Raw genomic sequence first — 19,466 nt, 5'->3', positions numbered from 1 at the left:
AGTTTTGACAGCTATGTCAGCAAACAATCGAGGCACATTAGTTTGAAGTCTGTTTGATGTTGATACCTCTGGAAGAAAAGAAATGTCAATAGAGATGGAATTTGGAGTATTTAACATATCCAAAATTCAGATTTGGGAAGATGAACTCCGATCAAATTGTTATTGTATTCACTGTGTCAGAACTGGTTAAGCTGAAGAAAATCACAGTGTGAATAGTTGCCTGCTGTTTGGAATATTTTAATATCATTTTTGGGCCACATAATAAACTGGAGCATCCTCGTTTCTGCTCTGATACTGTAGTTACGCCCACATTATGAAGCGATTGAACTGAGTGGATCCACCCATCCTTAATCTACTGTATGAGTTTAACTCGCGCTGCTGTACTTCCTCTCTCCTTCATACTACTCTCTCTATTCAAAGGAAATGAAATTAAGATATTCACTCTCGGATAATCAAATGTTTATTTGATGGGTCAATTTTGAAGAGGTTAACTGCCCTTGAAAAGAAGGGAATGGCTAAAGACTGTGACATATTGAGACTGAAAGCCTAGTCCTTCTCTATTAATAGGAAAAATTTCAATTTAATGTTTTTTTATTGGCTTGGTTGATTTCTGTGTCGTACCTGCTGTTTTATTTTTGGCTTCTACTTGGCCGTGATGATCACGGAATTCCTGCTCAGACAAGAGGAACGGAGGGAATCCCACGTCTCCCCACCTCCTCCGTTAAGTATGTTCACTTATTAGCGTCTGTCCTCCCTCCATGTGGCATGACACAGAGAGCATTTTTCATAGCCCATGACATTAATTGATGTGATTTGCAAAGGGGAGAGCATTTAGTCGTGGGTGGGAGACTCCTAATGATCGTTTTCCACTTCCAGTCGCGCAGTCATTGACTCAATTTTATTGCAAATTTGTCGTCTTTTTTTCTTTCATCTCTGACCATCACTTGAGTAGTAAAGTGGGTGAACAATGAGAGGTGGAGCAGGGCTGTTGTGAGGACTGTGGGAGTCTGCAGTGCCTCCTGTGTTAAGGTTATGAATATGGGTCAGTGAACTGACGAAGACAGCTGGTTTGTGACACAAGGAACTACAGGGGGCTTCGCTCTTGGCACGGGGCACAAGGGCGTGATCGTGGGGGAATCCCCTTCGCTCTGGCTCAGGAAGGCTGTCCCTGACTGAAGGCTGCCCCAGTGCCAGAGTGGGGGGGCAGGCGGGGGCACACAGGCCCTCGTGATACTTGTTAGCCACTTGGCAAGCCCTCAATATGTCCTGCGACTGTTTGGTGCCGCCAAGTCATTTTGTCAAGGGAAACAGTGTTACAAAGCCGGGGAGAGAAACGATGAGGCCTTGAGGGAGGCTAACCATTGTTGTTTCAGCTAACAAGGTAGTTTGTACATACATTTCTCACACATCCTCCCCCTGTCTGCTTACTTAAACCTTACAAATACTGATCAGAAACATCAGATAGATTTTTAAATATTTGCTAGAAAACAGATGGAAAACCTTGAGATCCCCCCCCCCTAAATTTTTCTGTGGTAAATAATAAGCGAGAGGATGAACGTGACTCCCATGTTGTGTTAATGAACGCATCACAGTGGAGTTAGCTGCTGGATGCTACACGTTGCTCATCTTGCCTCCGAGAGCCCCTACTGCCAGCTCAGCACACTCCACAGTAATTGAAGCCATTTGCAGTGTTGCAGTGTGGTAATGGGCAGATCCATGTCTACCACCCACCCACAGCCTCTACCATTAATCAGAGCTGCGTGGAGTCAAGAGAGCCAGGATTTGGTTGCTACAGCAGGCCTGAGCCTCAGCCAGGAGTCGGCTGCCTTCAAGGAACACTTTGACGTGTTAAATTTTGGCTGGTTTGGGTTTTTTTTTTTTTTTAGTTGTTGTTCTTATCTTAAAGACTGCTTGTGAGATTCAAGGTTAAAGTTTCTAGAGTTTTCTGAACTCCCTCCATCCAGAGATCCACTGCTGAAATGAGTAATAATTGATGACACCACATTGCAATGTTGGAAGTTATGATTGTGAAAGGACATTTTCACACACTGTCACGAGTAGTTGACCTCACGGATGATTCGTTATCAATGCAATGATCACAGATAAATCAAAAATGACAAAAGACATTAATTGCAACAATTAATTGAGTGATCTTTTAAAAATATGAATCAACAATTGTTCAGATTACTAACTGAAATGAAAAGGGGAATGACAGGAAAAATACAAAAATGATTTTGGCGATTTCACAGATGAAAAATCTACTAACTGATAATAATTCAATGTGTGACAAATCTCTGAGGATAAATATGGAGTCCCTCGCATCTGGTAACAACGTATGGTGCTATTTTGACGGGAGTCTGAGATTTGCAGCCAAGCGCTATGACATCGTTCTTGAACCTGGGTACCTCCACAGCAGCCAACCTCCCTGCTGAAGCCTCTTCAAGCAAGACTCATATCTGGTCTAGAGGTGACCTCTGACCCCCCCATCCACGTAGAATCCCCTTCATGATGATAGGGCATGTTGTGATAAAGCTCAGTGCAGTTCTAATAAGCTCTGATTTGACTCCTCTTACTCTCCTGTGATGAACAGGTTTACTTGGTTTGGAGTATTTTTGAGAGACTATAAGAGGTTTAACAGGGACACCGCCCACACCACTAAATGTAGCAGCTCTGTGTCACCTCACAGCAGTCCTGATCTTCCTGCCATACCCAGACGGAGCAGCAAGGTGGAAACAAAAGGGAAGGCAGGAAGACTTTAACATCGCCCTCAGGTCCTACACTATCTGTCCTTTCCATGAGCAGGCAGATGGGAGAGGTGGAAACACGTCTCCTCACTACAAACACACACCAGCCTATTTTAAGGTCACTTGTAAGTCTAGGCATTTGCAGGGTAGCAGCCAGTGTGATAGCACTAGATATTGTGAATTTGCCTCTTTTTGGATTGCGCCCAATGGTTGCACAGCTTTAGACAGGATTATGTGTGTAAAGCCTTACAAGCAGTGCCTGGTTTTGACTCCCGACGATCGTTACAATAAAATGATCTTCAGTGTGACAGTCTCTGTTAGAGGAAATGTTGCCTTACACTGCTGTGAGGCAGGCTCTGCCTATGAAAGGTTAAGAGAAAGTTTTACCTTTAATGTATGAAATCTGTCATGAACCATATCCCAATAGTCTGTGTAAAGTCCATCACCCAGCTGCCTCACCCCTCAGCTTTTAGAGGAGTTTGAGGATCTACAGAGGCGGTGAATTATCTCCCACTGAAGCACAGGCCAGAGGGGCCACAGGGACCATGCCCTACAATACGGACAGGTCACTTGATTCCATTGCCCTCACTTGATTATCAGAGCCCTTTCTGCAGTGACCTGGCAACATTCAGGTACTCATCTGCTCATCTCCCAGTTATTATTCAGAGTCTTTCCTAGCTGAGCTCAGAACCTGACCTGACCCCGTGGCACAGTCGAACACACCGACTGTGTGTCCGCAACTGAGGTGTCAGGCTCATAGACTAAACATGTTAGGAGGATGAAATGGGTTGCATGAGCACAAAAAAAGTTGAGAAATAATTTGGTGATAATGTAATTGACATTTAAAACTGATACATTAATATAATTTTAAAAAAGGCTGCAAAATCATGGCTTTAGTAAGACAATTTGCCAAAAATGTAAAGAATCTGTCTTACTTCTTTCTGCATTGATTTGATTGGCAGTGGTAAAGGGTATTTCTTCCCTCAGATGTCTTCCTTGGGAAGATACAAATGTTGCTCCCTGATGATGAAAACAGCCGCAGCGAAGGCCTGTAAAGTAACTGCAGTAAGAAGTGAAAAACAGTAATGTTTTTATCCAGGCAGAATCAGACTCGGCTCCTAACTACAAGACCATCCTTGCTTAATATTTGGAGCATTTCAAGAGTTGGCTTTCTTTGCAAAAGATTAACTTTCTTTCTCTTGAGCATCTGTTAATGTAATCCCTGCACATACGGAAATACCAGAAAGTCAGCCATTCCCTGGATTACAAGGCGCGGCATTGTCTAATGTGCACACAAACATACAATCCTTCCCTCTAGAATCTGTTGGAGTTTGCAACTTTAAAGCACACAGGGTTTTGTTGCCTTGGAATAATAATCGTAATTTTTTTTTTTTTTTTTTTCTAAAGGCAGGAGAAGCTGCAGGGAATCAGCGGTTTGTCAAAATCTAAGAAGTGATATTGTCATACCAGCCGGATGGCCGTCTGGTGTTTGTTTAAAAGGGGAGGGAAGAAAAAAAGAAACAGTCCAGGCAATTGAATCATATCTTCTTGCCAATACGTCCTTGCGTTCCCACCTCCATCATTACAGCAACATGTTTTATTTTCAGTAGTGCTGTTCTCAGTGACTCACATCCCAGAGCCATGTGCTGCTCAGTTAGGCCTCAGATCCCTCTAACACGGGCCAAGCGGTCAGGAGAAATGATGCTCCTGTAATGCAGCAGAGATTACACTCACATTGTGCTAAATTTATGTTGTATATTGTAAACATAAAATATGGACTCTTATGAACGGTTTTAATTGATCTTAGTTATTTGATATGTATTTCATCTTTATAGACTGAAAACAAACTGTCTTTTAAGCACATTCAATCCAAATTACCAGAAATAATACTCTGTGTTTGTGTCTTTCTTGTCTTCACAGGTAAATGGGATCTATCGGCCTTCATCACCAGGTTTGACCTGAAACCTGTTGCCACTTTGCAGTTTCTCACCAAAAACTACGAGGACTGAAGAATTCTCAATGTCAGAAATGTTGGTGAAGAAGCATGTGTCAAAACAGTGATATACAATTCATTCATTCATTCATTCTTTCCCTGAATTAAACAGCATCACTTCTTCAAAGCATACAACAGGCCGGCCCTCTTTGCCTCTATCTTATCATTCAGGTAGACAGAGATTTCCTCTTTGTGTTGCACCAGCTGCTATGTTCTTGATGTTTCTCTGTATCTCAGTGTTGTGGTCTGGAGCGACAGATTCGGGATAGATTTTGACCTCACTGGGGATTTCTTATTAGTTTCCGAACACTGTCAGCAAGAGGAGGAAGACGGCCTGATATCACAACTCAGTGTGGAAAGAGTCAACTCTAATTCAGGGGCGGAAACACGTCAGGGCCAAAAAAAGGAAGTGGGAGGTGAAACCGAGACCGCAACACAGCCGGATGCCGGAGTGGAACTTGAACCAAAATACTCTGCAGAGAGACAGAGCAAGGGGAGGGGCTGCAGGGCCTGTGGTATGTATTGAGTGTAGGGAAATTGCTGTTTGTGTAATTGTTTATCATATTTCCATTGACCACTCTCACCTCGGTTGGAAACACTGAGCTAATTCAGGTTCTTGATTGATTCTTTTGAAGTAAAATCAGCTCTTGTACATGTTGAAGTGTCCTTGAGTATAACTTTGGGACGATGAACCGGTTTTGAACTGTGCAAGGTTACATAAGAGGCCCACCTGGCAGGTCTGCAGAGGATGCTGTGGATAAACTTTTCAACCCGTTCACGAGGAGCTACTTTTCAGACTTGGAGATGCTTTGTAGAGGGTGGGTCAGAGTACCCCCCATGAGGAATATCGGTTTCTAACCAGCAACCCTCCTCAGGGAGGAGTTTGTATCAATACCCCAGATGTCTGAAAAAGGCTGGATTTACATGAGCCACTTTGAAGTTCTGATGATCAATCTTTAGTTGGTGGTTTCATTGACCCTAATTTGGTGTCTCATCAGTGGGCTCGGCAGGAGTAGGTAATGGAGGTTTTTGTTCCTTTGGTGGTTAAGCCAGCCTTGGTAAACCCCTATGTGCCCCCTCCATGAACTCTGGGAGATCATTGATCAGATCGTCTTGCATCCGCTTTGTTTGTTTGCCCGACTTAGCAGTCAAAGCAGCCGCATCCACAAACAATACAACCAAACAATACACACACTTAGACAGTCCACTGCTTTTTGAACAAATGTGAAGTATCCGTCAGTTTGAATATCGCTCTTGACCTTGATTTACCCATCTCATATGACTTATGAAATCACATTTTGAACAATTGGCAAAGGGAGTATAATTCCACACTCATTGTGAGGCATGCCAAGTGGGAGAGCATTCTTCCAAAAACCACCTACTTGAATCCATCAGTACACCATTGAAATGCCAAGATTTGTACTTCCAAATACACTGTGCATTTTTTTCTCCTTTATAACGTGGAGATATCCTGCCAAAACAGCTGGGTTTTGCCACTCAGCTTCCTTCAATGTGTTTATTTTTACTCTAAATGTCAGGAGAGTTGAAATATTCTGATTAAGAAAAACTGACAGCTATAGTCACCGGTGCACACTATATTGTCTCTATGAAAAAAATCACTTCTCACATCCCCTGATGATATCAGAAAAGCATTCAATATTTTCTTAATTTATTCAAGTTTACATTAATTAAAAGACATTTGTATAATCAATTCAATTGCCTAACAGGCACTTCGTGATCTAATATGCATGATGACTTGAGTCTCAACTCTCTCTATCTGCTGCTGAAGAGTAGATGCATGTCACTGGAGAATTTCTGCCGTTCATCGCTTGTTGTGTGCAGCAGCAAGATGGATTTGAGTGTTTCATCTGTTCGATGCATACCTACAGTAGTCTGCAGACCACTTTGCACATCACACGCATTTGACCCCAACAGACTGATATTATTCTGCAAGTCTAAATGCAGAGATTCAGTGCAGTGTAGCCCAGCTGGAGATTTGGGTACAACCTCTGACAAGAAGATTCTCATTATATCCTTATTTTTAAGGATTTCTTACACTTACTGATGAGGGAGACAAAGTTCTAAATAGCACCTTTTGAAAAGTAGAATGTTTGTTAAGGTGTCTGCACTGACCAACTGTTTTAAATGCATGTTTCTATCTCTTATTCACTCTGGAAGACAGAGTTAGTCTGGAGCTGCTCTTTTTGTAAAGTGTTCTGAGATAGTGCTTTAGATAGTGTATTATTCAACACAACAAATGAAGATGGATTAATTAATTGATTTTTTTTTTTTAATTTTGCATAAATGCAGACTGATATAAAGTCCTTGTGATGTTCAATTTGAATCATTGTAAAAATACTGGATGATGTCTGTACCCAGTCTATAACTATTACACTTACACTGTAACTCTTACTTTAACTTCATCTAAAGCAAAGATTCTCTATAGGGTCAACTCAAAATGTGATGCAGGTCAGCTTAAATAAAAAGAGTCTTAGTTTGTAGATTAGCTGTCTTTTGGAAATCCTTTACTTATTAGAGCATTCATCTTTGCAAACTGGTCAGCCTAATAAGATATTATTTCTCATGTCATACTGTAAGTATTTATGATAATGGTAACAGAGGCCTTTGCTTTAAGAGTAAATTAACCGTTATAATTAGAAACATTTCCACTTCTTTCAATAACAGATAGGAACATGAAATTACGCCATCCCCATGAGGCTTGGAAAAAAAACAACCTAATTTGCTTATACATCCAGAGTGCCCTGTGAGTTTTCCACTGTGCTTTCAAATGAGTCCGTGCTTCCATGGAATCCCCGTATGCAAAGGAGCCAGGATACCGCAACCCGTCGACAAACGCTGTAGGCCTGCTCCATGTGACCAAGCTCATAGCCGAGGGCATAAACCTACAACAGGTAGGTGTTCCAGGTGTGGCCGCCAACTTTCCAACCACAGAGCCACAAAAAACACCTCCCCTGAGGAGGGAAACTGCCGTACAGTAAGTCCTCACTCTGACATGAGGGAATTCTCTCACTAGTTTGAGTCCATACACATGAGTGATGAGGCACCCTTTTTCCAGGGATCTCCCACTGCATTGATCATTGTAGGCAGCTTCCTGTGGTGGTCTAAATAACAGTAACAACAGGCATAACCTCTCATTTATGAGGGCATTGTTTTGCATTACCTCATACTGTCAGGCTGTAGTATTTAAACCAAATAAACATGGCAAAATGTATTTGTCATTTATTTATCAGGGGACAGTGTACAATGACATTGATCTGTAGTCTCACAAAATAGTGACACACCTGACAACAGAAATTCCATAAACTACACTATAAAATGATATAAACAGTAGAAAACAAGTATATCCTGCTCAGTACAAAGTATTAAAAAAATAATTTTAAATATACAATAAATGTCTGATCATTAAATAAATAATTGATCATTGAAATTATCAGTTGCATGTATGGAGGCCTTTCACAATAAATAACAAATAATACACACTGCATGATATCAGGGACAACATCAATTACACATACATTATAAAGTGATCAAGATACTATTGCAGATTCCTCACTTAATAAAAACCTTAAGCACACACTGCATGGTATGGAGGTGCAATCTAAGGGATCATGCAAGGCAATACCATAACAAATAAATTGAAAATTTTACACATTAATTAGTAAATGGACTTGAGCTTGTAAAGGGCTTTTCTAGTCTTCTGACTACTCAAAGCGCAGGTCACACCTACCTATTCACACACTGATGGCAGAGGCTGCAGTGTAAAGTGTCCATCGGTATTAACTAACCCTAATCATACACATTCACACGCTGCCGCCTAAGCAGATGGGGCAACTTGGAGTTAAGTGTCTTGACCAAGGACACATCGACATGTGGCTGCAGGAGCTGGGAATCGAACCGACCTTCGGGTTGAGAGATGACCGACTCTATACTGAGCCACAGCTGCCCCCAATTACACATAAATCTCCAGAGATGAGGTACTTGTTCAGTATTTATTTCATCATTTAACATTGAAACAATAATCTGTTTGTAAAGCAGTTTGCTTGAAGGAAATCAAACTTTTCACAAGTTGTCCCGCCCTGTTCTTGTGTTTCACCGAGAGCATGCTTGTCTCTTTATTTAAATGTATATAAGGTACAGTATGTAACATTAACAGCCTATAAACTAAGTATTTATACAGATTTAACAGTTTTGGTTTCACAGGTTCAAGACAGGGGCAGAATATTTGAAAATAAAGTAACAAATAGTGTTTTAGTAGGGTCTGTTGATAGCAACACGCATGCTGATAGACATTAGTTAACAACTCAGAATAGCACATACACATCCTTTTTTTGGCAAATTTAACGTGTGCCTTTTGACCCAGTGCAAATGGAGTGAGTCAGTATGAGGCAGACGATGAAGTCACCATTCAAAGTGGTCGGACTAAAATGTGTTAAATTTAGCTTCAAGTTCATTAGAATCCCTGTTGTCTGTTTTGCTGATTGTAGGTATCAAGATGCCCTGAGAGGACTCCGCCATGCCTGCTGGTAGGTCTGCTCCTCATAAACACACAGAGACACACACAGCATACACTGAGGACTTGCCTGTGGTAATGGCTGCTCTGTTTGTGTAAGCCCCCTAAACACAGAGCATGATTCAGACTAATTCTCCCACACACTCTGTTTACACTTCTGGTTCATTGAGGTACTATTAATTTCTCAGGTCTGAATATTCAGGCTCTGACATTTCATTCAATATTTCCTGTGATTGTTTTTTTTTTTTTGCAGAGGCCTGTGTGTTTTATTTTGGTGCAGATACAGCAGTAAATAGGTATAAGGTAAGTTCACACCAAAACTAAGCACATCTTAACTAAACTGTTATCTGAATGTGACACACGGCAATAAACCCACGCTGTCTGCGATTCTTTTTTTAACAAACCAAATCATAAGGGGATATTTTTAAAACATTATGAGGCAATCAGCGGTGCTATTCACAAGTTGGCAAGTTGTTGAAAAAGTGATCCATGACGCGTTGTCCACTGACATCTCTCTGAACGTCTGTGGCTTCCGATCACTTTTCCACTACCACTTCACCCGGAACTTACATGTCCAAATACAGACACGAAGGGGCGGGGCCGGACACTGCCTTATTTGGAGTTTCCACTTAAGCGGTCACTTGGGCTCCAAGTCAAAGCAAGCCACTTGGATTTACAAAGCGCCTGCAATATTTACAAGCGATTAACTCCGTCAATTACTGTCTTTGTGAGAGTGGCTGCATGAGAAGAGGGTTATGAATCAGTGTACTGCAATAGGCTACAAAGCATCCAAAGTCAGTGTATTATTTTGACAAAAAGTAGTTTAATAGTATTAGTAAGGCCATCAAGGACAACACCCACCAATGTTTCTTTAGCATATTTCATACAAATGACGTTCCAGAAAAAAGGGTAGGCTGCATGATATGAGGAAAAATACACAATAAACTCTTTCATAGCCCACACTGCTGCCTGAATAGCACTGAGCTTTGTTCCTGATAGTCCACAAAATACTGACAATAATGAAGATAACTCGCTGTCATGTTTTCCACAAGAAGGAACAAAGGAGGAGAAGGACTGTGCTGCAGGTGACAGGTAGATTTAGTTAACTTTCTCTATCCTTCGGAGCATTTTGCATGCACTCTGTAGTTTCCACCAACTGACGAGCGGAGAGCCTTACGCTGGGTGCTCTGTCCATATATGGTCATCTACGTCACACAAATGTTCCATCCCCCTATTTAATACAGGCAAACTGGAGTCCCCTATCCAGCTCCAATAGAGCAAGTAGAGCCGCTCTTGTGCAACCAACACCACCACCACCTCCTCCATTGATTCACAGACTTCAAATTCCCCCACAAGCAGCCCAGCGTCCACTGTGATCACATTAATAACAACAATAGCCCGTGATCACACAGGAGGAGAGAACCGGCGCTGCTCGTCCTCCGCGGGATACTTGGACAGCTACAGCAACAGGATCCATCCCTACTCCCGTCTCCTTTTTTTTTTTTTTCCCCACACCTGTGTTTTCCACTTTGAGAACACAACGCTTTTTTTTTTTGCCCCTTGGATACCTGCGCGTTGTCCCTCATAAATGTCGGACTGAATCTCACTACTATGACAGGGAAACTAGCGGAGAAGCTCCCTCTTACCATGAGCAGTTTAATAAACACGATCCCTGACAGTCTTTACCCAGAAGAGGACATTCCGACGTCTATGAACATTTTCACCAGTACGGAATCTATTAATCACTACTCACAGATGAACACAGGTAAGTTTGTACCCTACTTTATCTGGCATGCGTGAGTGTGTATGTTTTCATTAAAGTGGTTCAAACTACGGTGTGCGAGAAGGCAACAGTTGTCTTTGAGCTTGGAGCACCTGTTTGCGCTCTGGCTGTTGCGCACAAAGGCAGGTACTCGCACGGTATAGCCTACTTTATGGGGTCAGGTGTATCACTGCCTGGCATGAATCAAATTCACCTTTTAGATGACTTTCTTTAAGGTCGACAATGTGATTTTTTTTGTTTGTTCTTCAGCCTCGTCTGTATCAGACGAAATGTCAAAATTCCAAGCGCAACATGAGAAACTGGACTCATGTCAAAACTTGAAAAAAAAAAAAAAAATTAGATTACAGATTATTTAAGGAAAATCCGCGTTATTTGCAGTGGCCTTAAATTTAAAAATCTGACCGCGTTTGAAGAAATATGAACGGCTGTGAAAAAGGCAGTTTCACGCGGTAAAAACGAACTCGGCTCTGACTGAGCTGAAATCTGCATGTTCTGAGTAAACTGTGTGTAATTAAAGTGGTCAAACCATAAATGCCACAGATGAACTTTCCTGACACCGATCCGCAAAGATGGGTCAACAAGACAATGACTTTTATTCGTAACTCTTGAACCTGTCACAGATTTGATTTCAGTAGGCGTGTGTGTGTGGCTGCTTTTCCTTATGTGAAACCTATACACCAGGCCCCTGAAACATATTTGATTGCGAGGCCGAAGGTATGGATTCATATATTTCTATAGCCTATGTAAATTTCTATTGAATTCATCTCGCCGCATGAAGCTGACTTTAGTTGTTTCGGCTCAGTGTTGGCATTAAATCAATCACTAATTGTCCGGGCTCACCTTCTGAGGTGATGGGTCAATGATGCGCGAAATATTCTAAATCCTTAGTTTCCCGGGGTAGCTGTGCACATCAGCAAGTGAGACTGTGGCCACGATTAACATTTTTCAAATTGTTTTGTTCTCAAATTAAAATACTACCTCAGTTTGGATTTATATCTAAATATATTCCCTTTTTTGACCAAAGACCCATGCGTCATAATTTTTTCCCCAGCGTTAGGTCTCAAAATAAAAAAATAGTGTGGTTCATTTGTTAATAAGTTAATTAAATACAAGTCCATAACTAGATATACTTTTTTTAAAAATATAAAAATACAAGAAAAACATATATTTTATGTAGCCGCTTTTGGTAGATATTGAAACAAATTAAATTACCTGATTAGAAAAAAAGAAGTTGCAACGTGAGGGTGCGTGCTGCTATTTTAATAATGTCTGATCTAGGCGACATGCACATAATTAACACAAAAAGTAGATCTATGGTATTGTGTCACGTGTACTATTTTTAGTTGGAATAACAAAAATGTATGTTAAAGTGCCACTCAGAGAATTTACAGGTAGAGCAGGTGTGTGCTTTGCTCTTCAGTTCTGACCTATGAAACAAACAGTGGTGACTTTTTGTCTATGCCCTTCTTTCTGTTTAAATGTCCCACTGCTCAAATGACTTCCAAAACCTCATAGTAAAAAAAAACATTAATATCAACTCAGGCTTCTTTTCTAATTCTCATACATGCCTTAAAAAACATGCCACAAGTGTCACAGTTCCTATATACGTCATGTGTTGAGAGGCATTGTGCAATATATGTAATTTTGCTTTTGTGTGTTTCATTACGATTTGCCTTTAGCCAAATTCCAGCAGGCTGTAATTACTGGGAGTGAGTTTATAAGCACCCCTGTGTATGATTTTCTGCAAATGAAAAGAGACGTCTGTTTAAACTTCTGTTTAAGAAAGAATTATCTTCAATTGTCTCACATCAAACTCTCAGAGCTCATCAGCATGAAAATGTATCTCCTATTAAGCATTTGATAGTTTTTATGGCATCTTTAAAAATAAGTTAAATGTGTGTGTGCAAGTGTGTGTGCGGGTGTGCGTATTCAGCGTGAAGTATAACATTCTGTACAATTAAAACATCAAGGATATTTGTGCAAATGGCGTTAAGCTCGCTAATGCAGAGATTGGAAAGGAAACACATGAAATTTTACCCCCATTATGTGCAGATGTTCTTTGCTGCAAATGTGTTTTGAATCCTTGAGCGTGATAGATGTGGCGTCTGCCTTATAATCCTCCCCGCTGTAAAGAAATCAGATCTTGCCATTCAGTTTGGCTGTCCTCCTGAGGGACACAATGACTGGATCAAAGGGGGTGTTTAGGTCTTGATTTATGAGGGCTTGTGGGATCTGAGAGAGAGAGAGAGAGACACCACTGTCTCACATGCAGCAGTCACTCACTTAACTTACAGGTCTGACAGCGCTCACATTTCTTTATGAACTACACTGGACTTCTTTTATTTTTCATCTCTTGTTCACCAAACAATTGCAGAGATATGCAGGAAAGCTGAATTTTGGGCAAACTGAGGACAGTCACTTCAAGTTGAAACAGCTTGACAAAGTGAATTTTCTATTTTTTTCCCCCCCACAATTTGTGCCACAATTTCTCTTTTACAGGATTTTCTTCCTAAATTATTGCATTTTATATCCATGTTTCAGATTTGTTCTTAATATCTGTTTTTTATCTGCTTTTATCTAGATAATATCATGGATCTGGGCATGGGAAGCGACAAGACATCAGGAGAGATTCAGTATGGATCCAGCTTCCAGTCCAACCGCAGCGGGCAGACTGTCACCTATCTGGGGAAGTTTGCCTTTGACACCCCGCCGTCAGGTGGCATCGGCGGCTCCGGCTGGTGCTCTGACAACAACATCATCAGCCTTGTCAGCGCGGGGATCCTGGGCGTTTCTCCATCACCTGGCACAGTAACGACACAGACATCATCCTCCGCAGCCAGCATGGGCGGACAGGCATCAGACATGGAGCAGGTATACGGTCCTCCGCTGCCTGCATACTCCACCTGTAGCGACCTGTACCAGGACCAGGTCTCCTTCCACCACAGCCCGGCCACCAGCACGGCACTTGCCTACCCCGGCAATGACTATCACTCCACATCCAAAGCCCCCATGGATGGCAGCCTTTTCTCCATGATCCCTGACTACAACCTTTTCCATCACCAGGGGGAGGTTGGAGTGATGGAGCACAAGCCCTTCCAGACAATGGACCCCATCCGCGTCAATCCCCCACCCATAACCCCCCTGGAGACCATCAGAGCATTTAAAGACAAGCAGCAGATTCACCCAGGTTTCATCGGCGGGCAGCAGCACCCTCCTCAGCACCACCCACCACCACAGACTCTCACCCTAAAGCCCATCCGGCCAAGGAAGTACCCCAACCGTCCCAGCAAAACCCCTGTCCACGAACGTCCACATGCCTGTCCTGCAGAGAACTGTGACAGACGCTTCTCCCGCTCAGATGAGCTCACACGTCACTTACGCATCCACACAGGTCACAAACCCTTCCAGTGCAGAATATGCATGCGCTCCTTCAGCCGGAGCGACCACCTGACCACACATATCCGCACACACACAGGAGAGAAACCCTTCTCCTGTGAGTTCTGTGGACGCAAGTTTGCCAGGAGTGACGAGAGAAAGAGACATGCAAAGGTTCACCTGAAACAGAAGGACAAGAAGCCATCTGATAAGGGCAGTGGGGCGGCTGGGAGCCACAGCTCGCCACCCAGCTCCTGTGGGGGTCCAACGGTGGGGACATCATGACCGTGACTACGTGCACATGGACTGGACTCTCGCTATGCCCCACAGAGAGACTAAGGAAGACAGGACCACGTCCACTATGAGATAAATAGGTGACTCTTTTCCTCTTTTTTTTTGCATCGCCTGCTCTTTTCAGTTACTTCTATTTTGAGATTGATGCCTTTGGTTAGAGAAAGAGGGGGAAGCAACTCAGAGCCTCCTGTAACACAGTGCCAACACAAAGAACGGCACCACGGCACATTCTGTCCAAAATCTGTGAGGTTTGGTCTGGATACACTTTTTGTAAATTTTACTGAGAATTTCTTAATTGGAAAGAAGCCAGAATCTATCACAGGGGTCAAAACAGACAAAATTACAGTGGAGCTTAGTTAAAGAGTGTGTTGTCTGAAAAGAATGCATTAATTAATTTTATTTGGCTGTTTTAAAGTGCAATTGGTTATATTTCTGTACTGTCATGAATACCTTATTAGTGGCACTTGACTGTCTATTTTGTTGTTTTTTGTTGAGGTGTTGTTTTTTATTTTATATTTGAATGTTCTTTTTTCTTAAGAATGTGCCAAATGTATTGTGGTAATACAGCAACCTTGTTCTTATTATTGTGCCTGACATTTGCCAAACATAGCAGTGATATCAGCTTAGCACATGTGTTGAGTTCAAGCAAACATCAGATCTCGGTTTTTCTGCAAAATTTGGTGAAGCCCACATAATGACTGAATGGGTTACACAAAGCACACTGATGTCCTGTCCTGTAACCTGTACTGATAAAGCAAACATGCCTGCAGCAATCGATGCCTTTTCCAATACTTATTTATTTATAGTCACTGAGAGACACTGTGTATTTTTGTTGCCTTTTTCTATGGTAACTTTATGTTGTTTACCAGATATAATTTCTGTTGCTTTTTTTGAAAGCTCACCAATAATGTTCATTTTACATTTTCTTGAGTTCTGCAATTATATGCAATATATTCATGACACATTCACCAACCCGTAAATCAAATGAGCTCAAAGCACAGTTAGACAGACTGAACTACTTTAATATATGACACTGGGTTGCAAACAAGCAGTATATGAAAGCAAAGATAAAAAAAGGATTTTTAGTGTAAAAAGACTAAACCACTTGTTTCAAGTCGCTAAAAGAAAAGCAGCATTATATGAGGGAAATAATGAAATATCCTTATCCATGTTTACATCTTTTTTTAATACAGTTAGACTGAGACAGAGTTGTGAACTAAGGAGTTGTTGTTTTTTGTACAGTATACAAACATGTATGCAGGTAGTTACAGTAGAAGTTTCACTTTTGTACTAAACTGTCAAATGCACCAGAAGTCAGTATTAAATTGTGCATATATGTGCATGCTTCCATGCACACTATGTAAATACAAATGTCTGCATACACAAGAACTTTCAATTGACTGAACGCCTGTGCAGAATGTGTCTTAAAGCTTTTAGTAATGTAGTTATAATACAGAATATTTTGTTGTCACATGTTATTGCAATCATTTATTGGAGTGCTACAATAGCACAAAATATAGTGTATTATCTTCCATAAAAGAAAAAAAAAGAATAAGAGCATTTGCATCATGGGTACACTTTAAAGTGACAACTGGTTAAAGGAAGCACTAATGTGTTCTCTGAATAAACAACAAGATGTTTTACATTATGTGTTCCTCCAGCGTAGTCCCAAACAAGGCTATTCAATTAACACATCCTCCAAATTGAACAGAGAAATATTTATATTCTCAGACAGGCAAGAGACTACATGATTGGATAATTTTCCCTTTTTTTTTTTACATAGTACATGCAATGCCAATATTTTTCACAAATCGTTCCTCATTGATCTTTGTCCTGACAGAAGGAAAAAGATTTTCTTCTTTGAGAGGTGTTTTATAATATGGACAAAAGCACAGCAATGACCAATTTGATAAAAACGAATGGATGCCCATTGATTGCTTTTCAGAAATATTTAATTTTAGCTTCACTTTGCAAAGCAGGAACATGTTTAAGTCTAAGACTGGATTGACTCTTTGAGGCAAATGCAAAAAAACACAATATTGTGTAATTTTCATCAATTACAATTCATATACTACACTTATGGTTAACATTTTTTTTTTTTTTTTAATGAATGATTGAAATCGTGGATATCACAATTTAGGAGTTAATTTCTTCTGTCAAGCCCAATTTGTAACTCATTTGACAAAAATATTGGCATTGGTGTAAGAAAAAAAACATTCACATTTTCTCATTAACTGTTGGTTTTATTATTTCAGGCGCACTTACCTTAAGATTGATCCTTTTTGTTTAGTGTTAAAACTGCCGATAATCTTATCATTTCATGACATTCTTCTTCTATCTACTTTGACAATATTTCTGGTTAATGGATTTGCTCTTTGACTATTAAGGAGTGTAGGCTGTATGCCAGGCACAGCATTGTTATCAGCTGGAGAAAAAACACAGAACTGTACTGGTCAGTAGACGCAGCATTCAGACTTAAAGAGAGTATCGACTAACTACTGCAAAGGCCAAAAGAAAGGTTGAGAAAAGCGGTGCCACAGAGAACACAGTGCAAAGAGAAATGAGCTTCCAAGGTCATGCTTTCTCTTTCCTGTTACAACCAGTTTTCACGTCTCAGCTTCCTGGCAAGTGTCCACTTACTTTCCAATTAATGTGGCCTCATAGTCTTTTCTCAGCTCATCTACATGCTTAAATGAACAGGCCTCCTTGCATTTTTATATACAGTTTAAAGTTCACTCTCCCTGTAACATCGAACTGTAAATCAATAGTTGACTACTATGAAATGCATTATTTTTTATTGCAGGGATCGTCGTCGACAAATGAAGTTTCTAAAGCAATTTGCGACAGAATGTCACTAAGATGACACGAGCTTGCAGTTAAAAACACTGACAATTCTAGACCTTTACTATGATACACATCTTTCAATCAGCATCAAATAACTAACACTCAGAGATAAAATTGGGATTGAAGTTTAGATTCTGCATTGAGTAATACCCACAAATGTAAAAATCCTGTAGCAGACAGCCTCATGGAGTCCCCACTAAATAGATATACTAAATGAGGCGATAGGAAAAAATATTATTTATATGTAATGTTTTCTTTAGAATAATATTCTCTAAATCATTTTAATTTATTTGACCAAATATGATGCTCGCTTTTGTGTTCTTGATTTGAGTTTTTTACTGGTGAGAATGGATGTTTGTAATTATGATAAATAGAATGTGGCCTCCTCAAAAAGAAAAACTGTGTTTATGTGTTAAAGAAAGATGCAGAGTCAGACGGAGACTACACCAAACTATCTCCGTGTCTAAATGAAGCCATGTAATTACAACTTTGCAAACTCAATATTTCATCAGTCGTGTGTTCTCAATGTGTTTGTCACTCTTGTTATTTGACACTTTTCTAAAGAACCGATAGATTTTGTAAAATTTATATGATCCCAATCCCTCAATATAGTTTGGTGGTTGAACAACATAACAGGTTGCATTTTGTTCGTCTGCACAATACCCATTCTCTGTAATGTGTGAATGTTAAAGATATATGTCGATGTTAAACAAACTGAGAAACAGCCCCCTCTTAGTTGTGCTTCTCCAAAAATAATTGATGTAATTTTTTCTGTTTTATTGTCAAAAAGTGGGCGGCTGAACGCTCTGAAATCAGAATTTGCCTCATCCTCATTCTGTGCTCCATGTTGGATATGAGCCAACATCAGCAGCCATCTTTGTGCCAAACTGGGTTGCAGGGTTGGCTGATTAAAAACAATAAGTGATGAGATCTCCACAAAAGCAACAAATCATAAATGTGACCTCAGTCAGCTCGCAGTTGAAGGCAGCCTTCTGCTAATGTTTGTGTTTAACTGTTTGATTTAGTCTCTGGGAAGTTAGCCTTGGGCAGGACAAAAGGCTACGGATCATTCCTGCAAATTAACAAATAAACCTTTTTTTTTTTTTTTTTTTAAACACCTCACGTTTAAAGAGATTACAATAATGCGTAGATATAATAGGCTACTCATGTCAATTTATGGACTACAGGGTGGCTTCAGGGATTTTGTGGTCTTCAACCGTGACACCATGGTGTTCAGATGAAGTCGATACTCACTGTTTTCTGTTGTGTTGTGTTTTCTTTTCCTTGCAGTATATCCTCATGTTTGCATGTGCACGGAAATGTTCCAAAGTGCTGCCCTCAGACGTTGTGGGTGGTGCTCATTTCTTTATTATGCATGAAAATAAAAGTCACAATGGGTGAAATGGGATAAACCTGACAACAATTCAAGACAGACAATTGAAAACACACACTGGGATAGCTGTTCTGTTGTTTTTTTTTCTTTGAGAAAACAAGAGGTCTTGTTTAAAATGTTGTGGATGTCTTTAGCCTATTTCATGTTTCTATTACCTTATAATAAGGTCCCTTCATGATGAGCTGAATATTGACATGAATTTTACTATATCCTTGTGATGGGGAGTTGTGCTCCTCTGTTTACTTGGCACTTAAGTTTGTTGTAATGCAATTGTTTTGTTATTTCTATGTAAGTACTTGAATAAAGAAAAATATCACTTGCCTTCGGTTTACTTGGGTCACTAAAGCGCGTATTATAACAAACAAACGTAGAACTACATTTAACTTAAAATACACCAGAAGTATGAACACTCTCAGAGTCAAAAACATAAAACATTTGGAGATATGTCGAAATATGTGAACACATTATAACGTATGTCAGCTTTTGTCGCTTTTTTTTTGCTTAGCTGG

At 40.5% G+C, this 19,466-nt stretch overlaps 2 protein-coding genes across 3 annotated transcripts in view; both read left to right on the top strand.

Moving 5' to 3' along the window:
* Nucleotides 1-4,872, top strand: part of LOC132974075 (phosphatidylethanolamine-binding protein 4) — a 50,954-nt gene extending 46,082 nt beyond the window's left edge. The window contains exon 7 of the mRNA XM_061037878.1: nt 4,665-4,872. Coding sequence (XP_060893861.1) covers nt 4,665-4,753 — 89 coding nt within the window. The 3' untranslated portion in view covers nt 4,754-4,872. The remainder of the gene's footprint in view (nt 1-4,664) is intronic.
* A 5,651-nt stretch (nt 4,873-10,523) lies between these two features.
* Nucleotides 10,524-19,278, top strand: egr3 (early growth response 3). Of its 2 annotated transcripts, none has more exons than XM_061037873.1 (2): nt 10,524-11,033; nt 13,633-19,278. In XM_061037873.1, the coding sequence occupies exons 1-2, from the start codon at nt 10,880-10,882 to the stop codon at nt 14,709-14,711; spliced, it is 1,233 nt and encodes a 410-aa protein (XP_060893856.1). In that variant the 5' UTR covers nt 10,524-10,879; the 3' UTR covers nt 14,712-19,278. The 2 variants fall into 2 exon arrangements, with proteins under 2 accessions (XP_060893856.1, XP_060893858.1); XM_061037875.1 differs by lacking the exon at nt 10,524-11,033 and adding an exon at nt 12,156-13,494.
* Nucleotides 19,279-19,466: the final 188 nt, after the last annotated feature.

This window comes from Labrus mixtus, chromosome 5, assembly GCF_963584025.1.
Source record: "Labrus mixtus chromosome 5, fLabMix1.1, whole genome shotgun sequence".
Taxonomy (NCBI): Eukaryota; Metazoa; Chordata; class Actinopteri; order Labriformes; family Labridae; genus Labrus; species Labrus mixtus.
The sequence above is the reverse complement of the archived record's forward strand: the minus strand, read 5'-3'. Positions and strand labels throughout refer to the sequence as shown.

Excerpts from the sequence above, each read along its gene's own strand:
- egr3 (XM_061037873.1), top strand. The coding sequence starts at position 10,880 with ATGACAGGGAAACTAGCGGAGAAGCTCCCTCTTACCATGAGCAGTTTA. Across the intron at positions 11,034-13,632 it reads CTACTCACAGATGAACACAG|ATAATATCATGGATCTGGGC; the intron begins GTAAGTTTGTAC and ends GCTTTTATCTAG.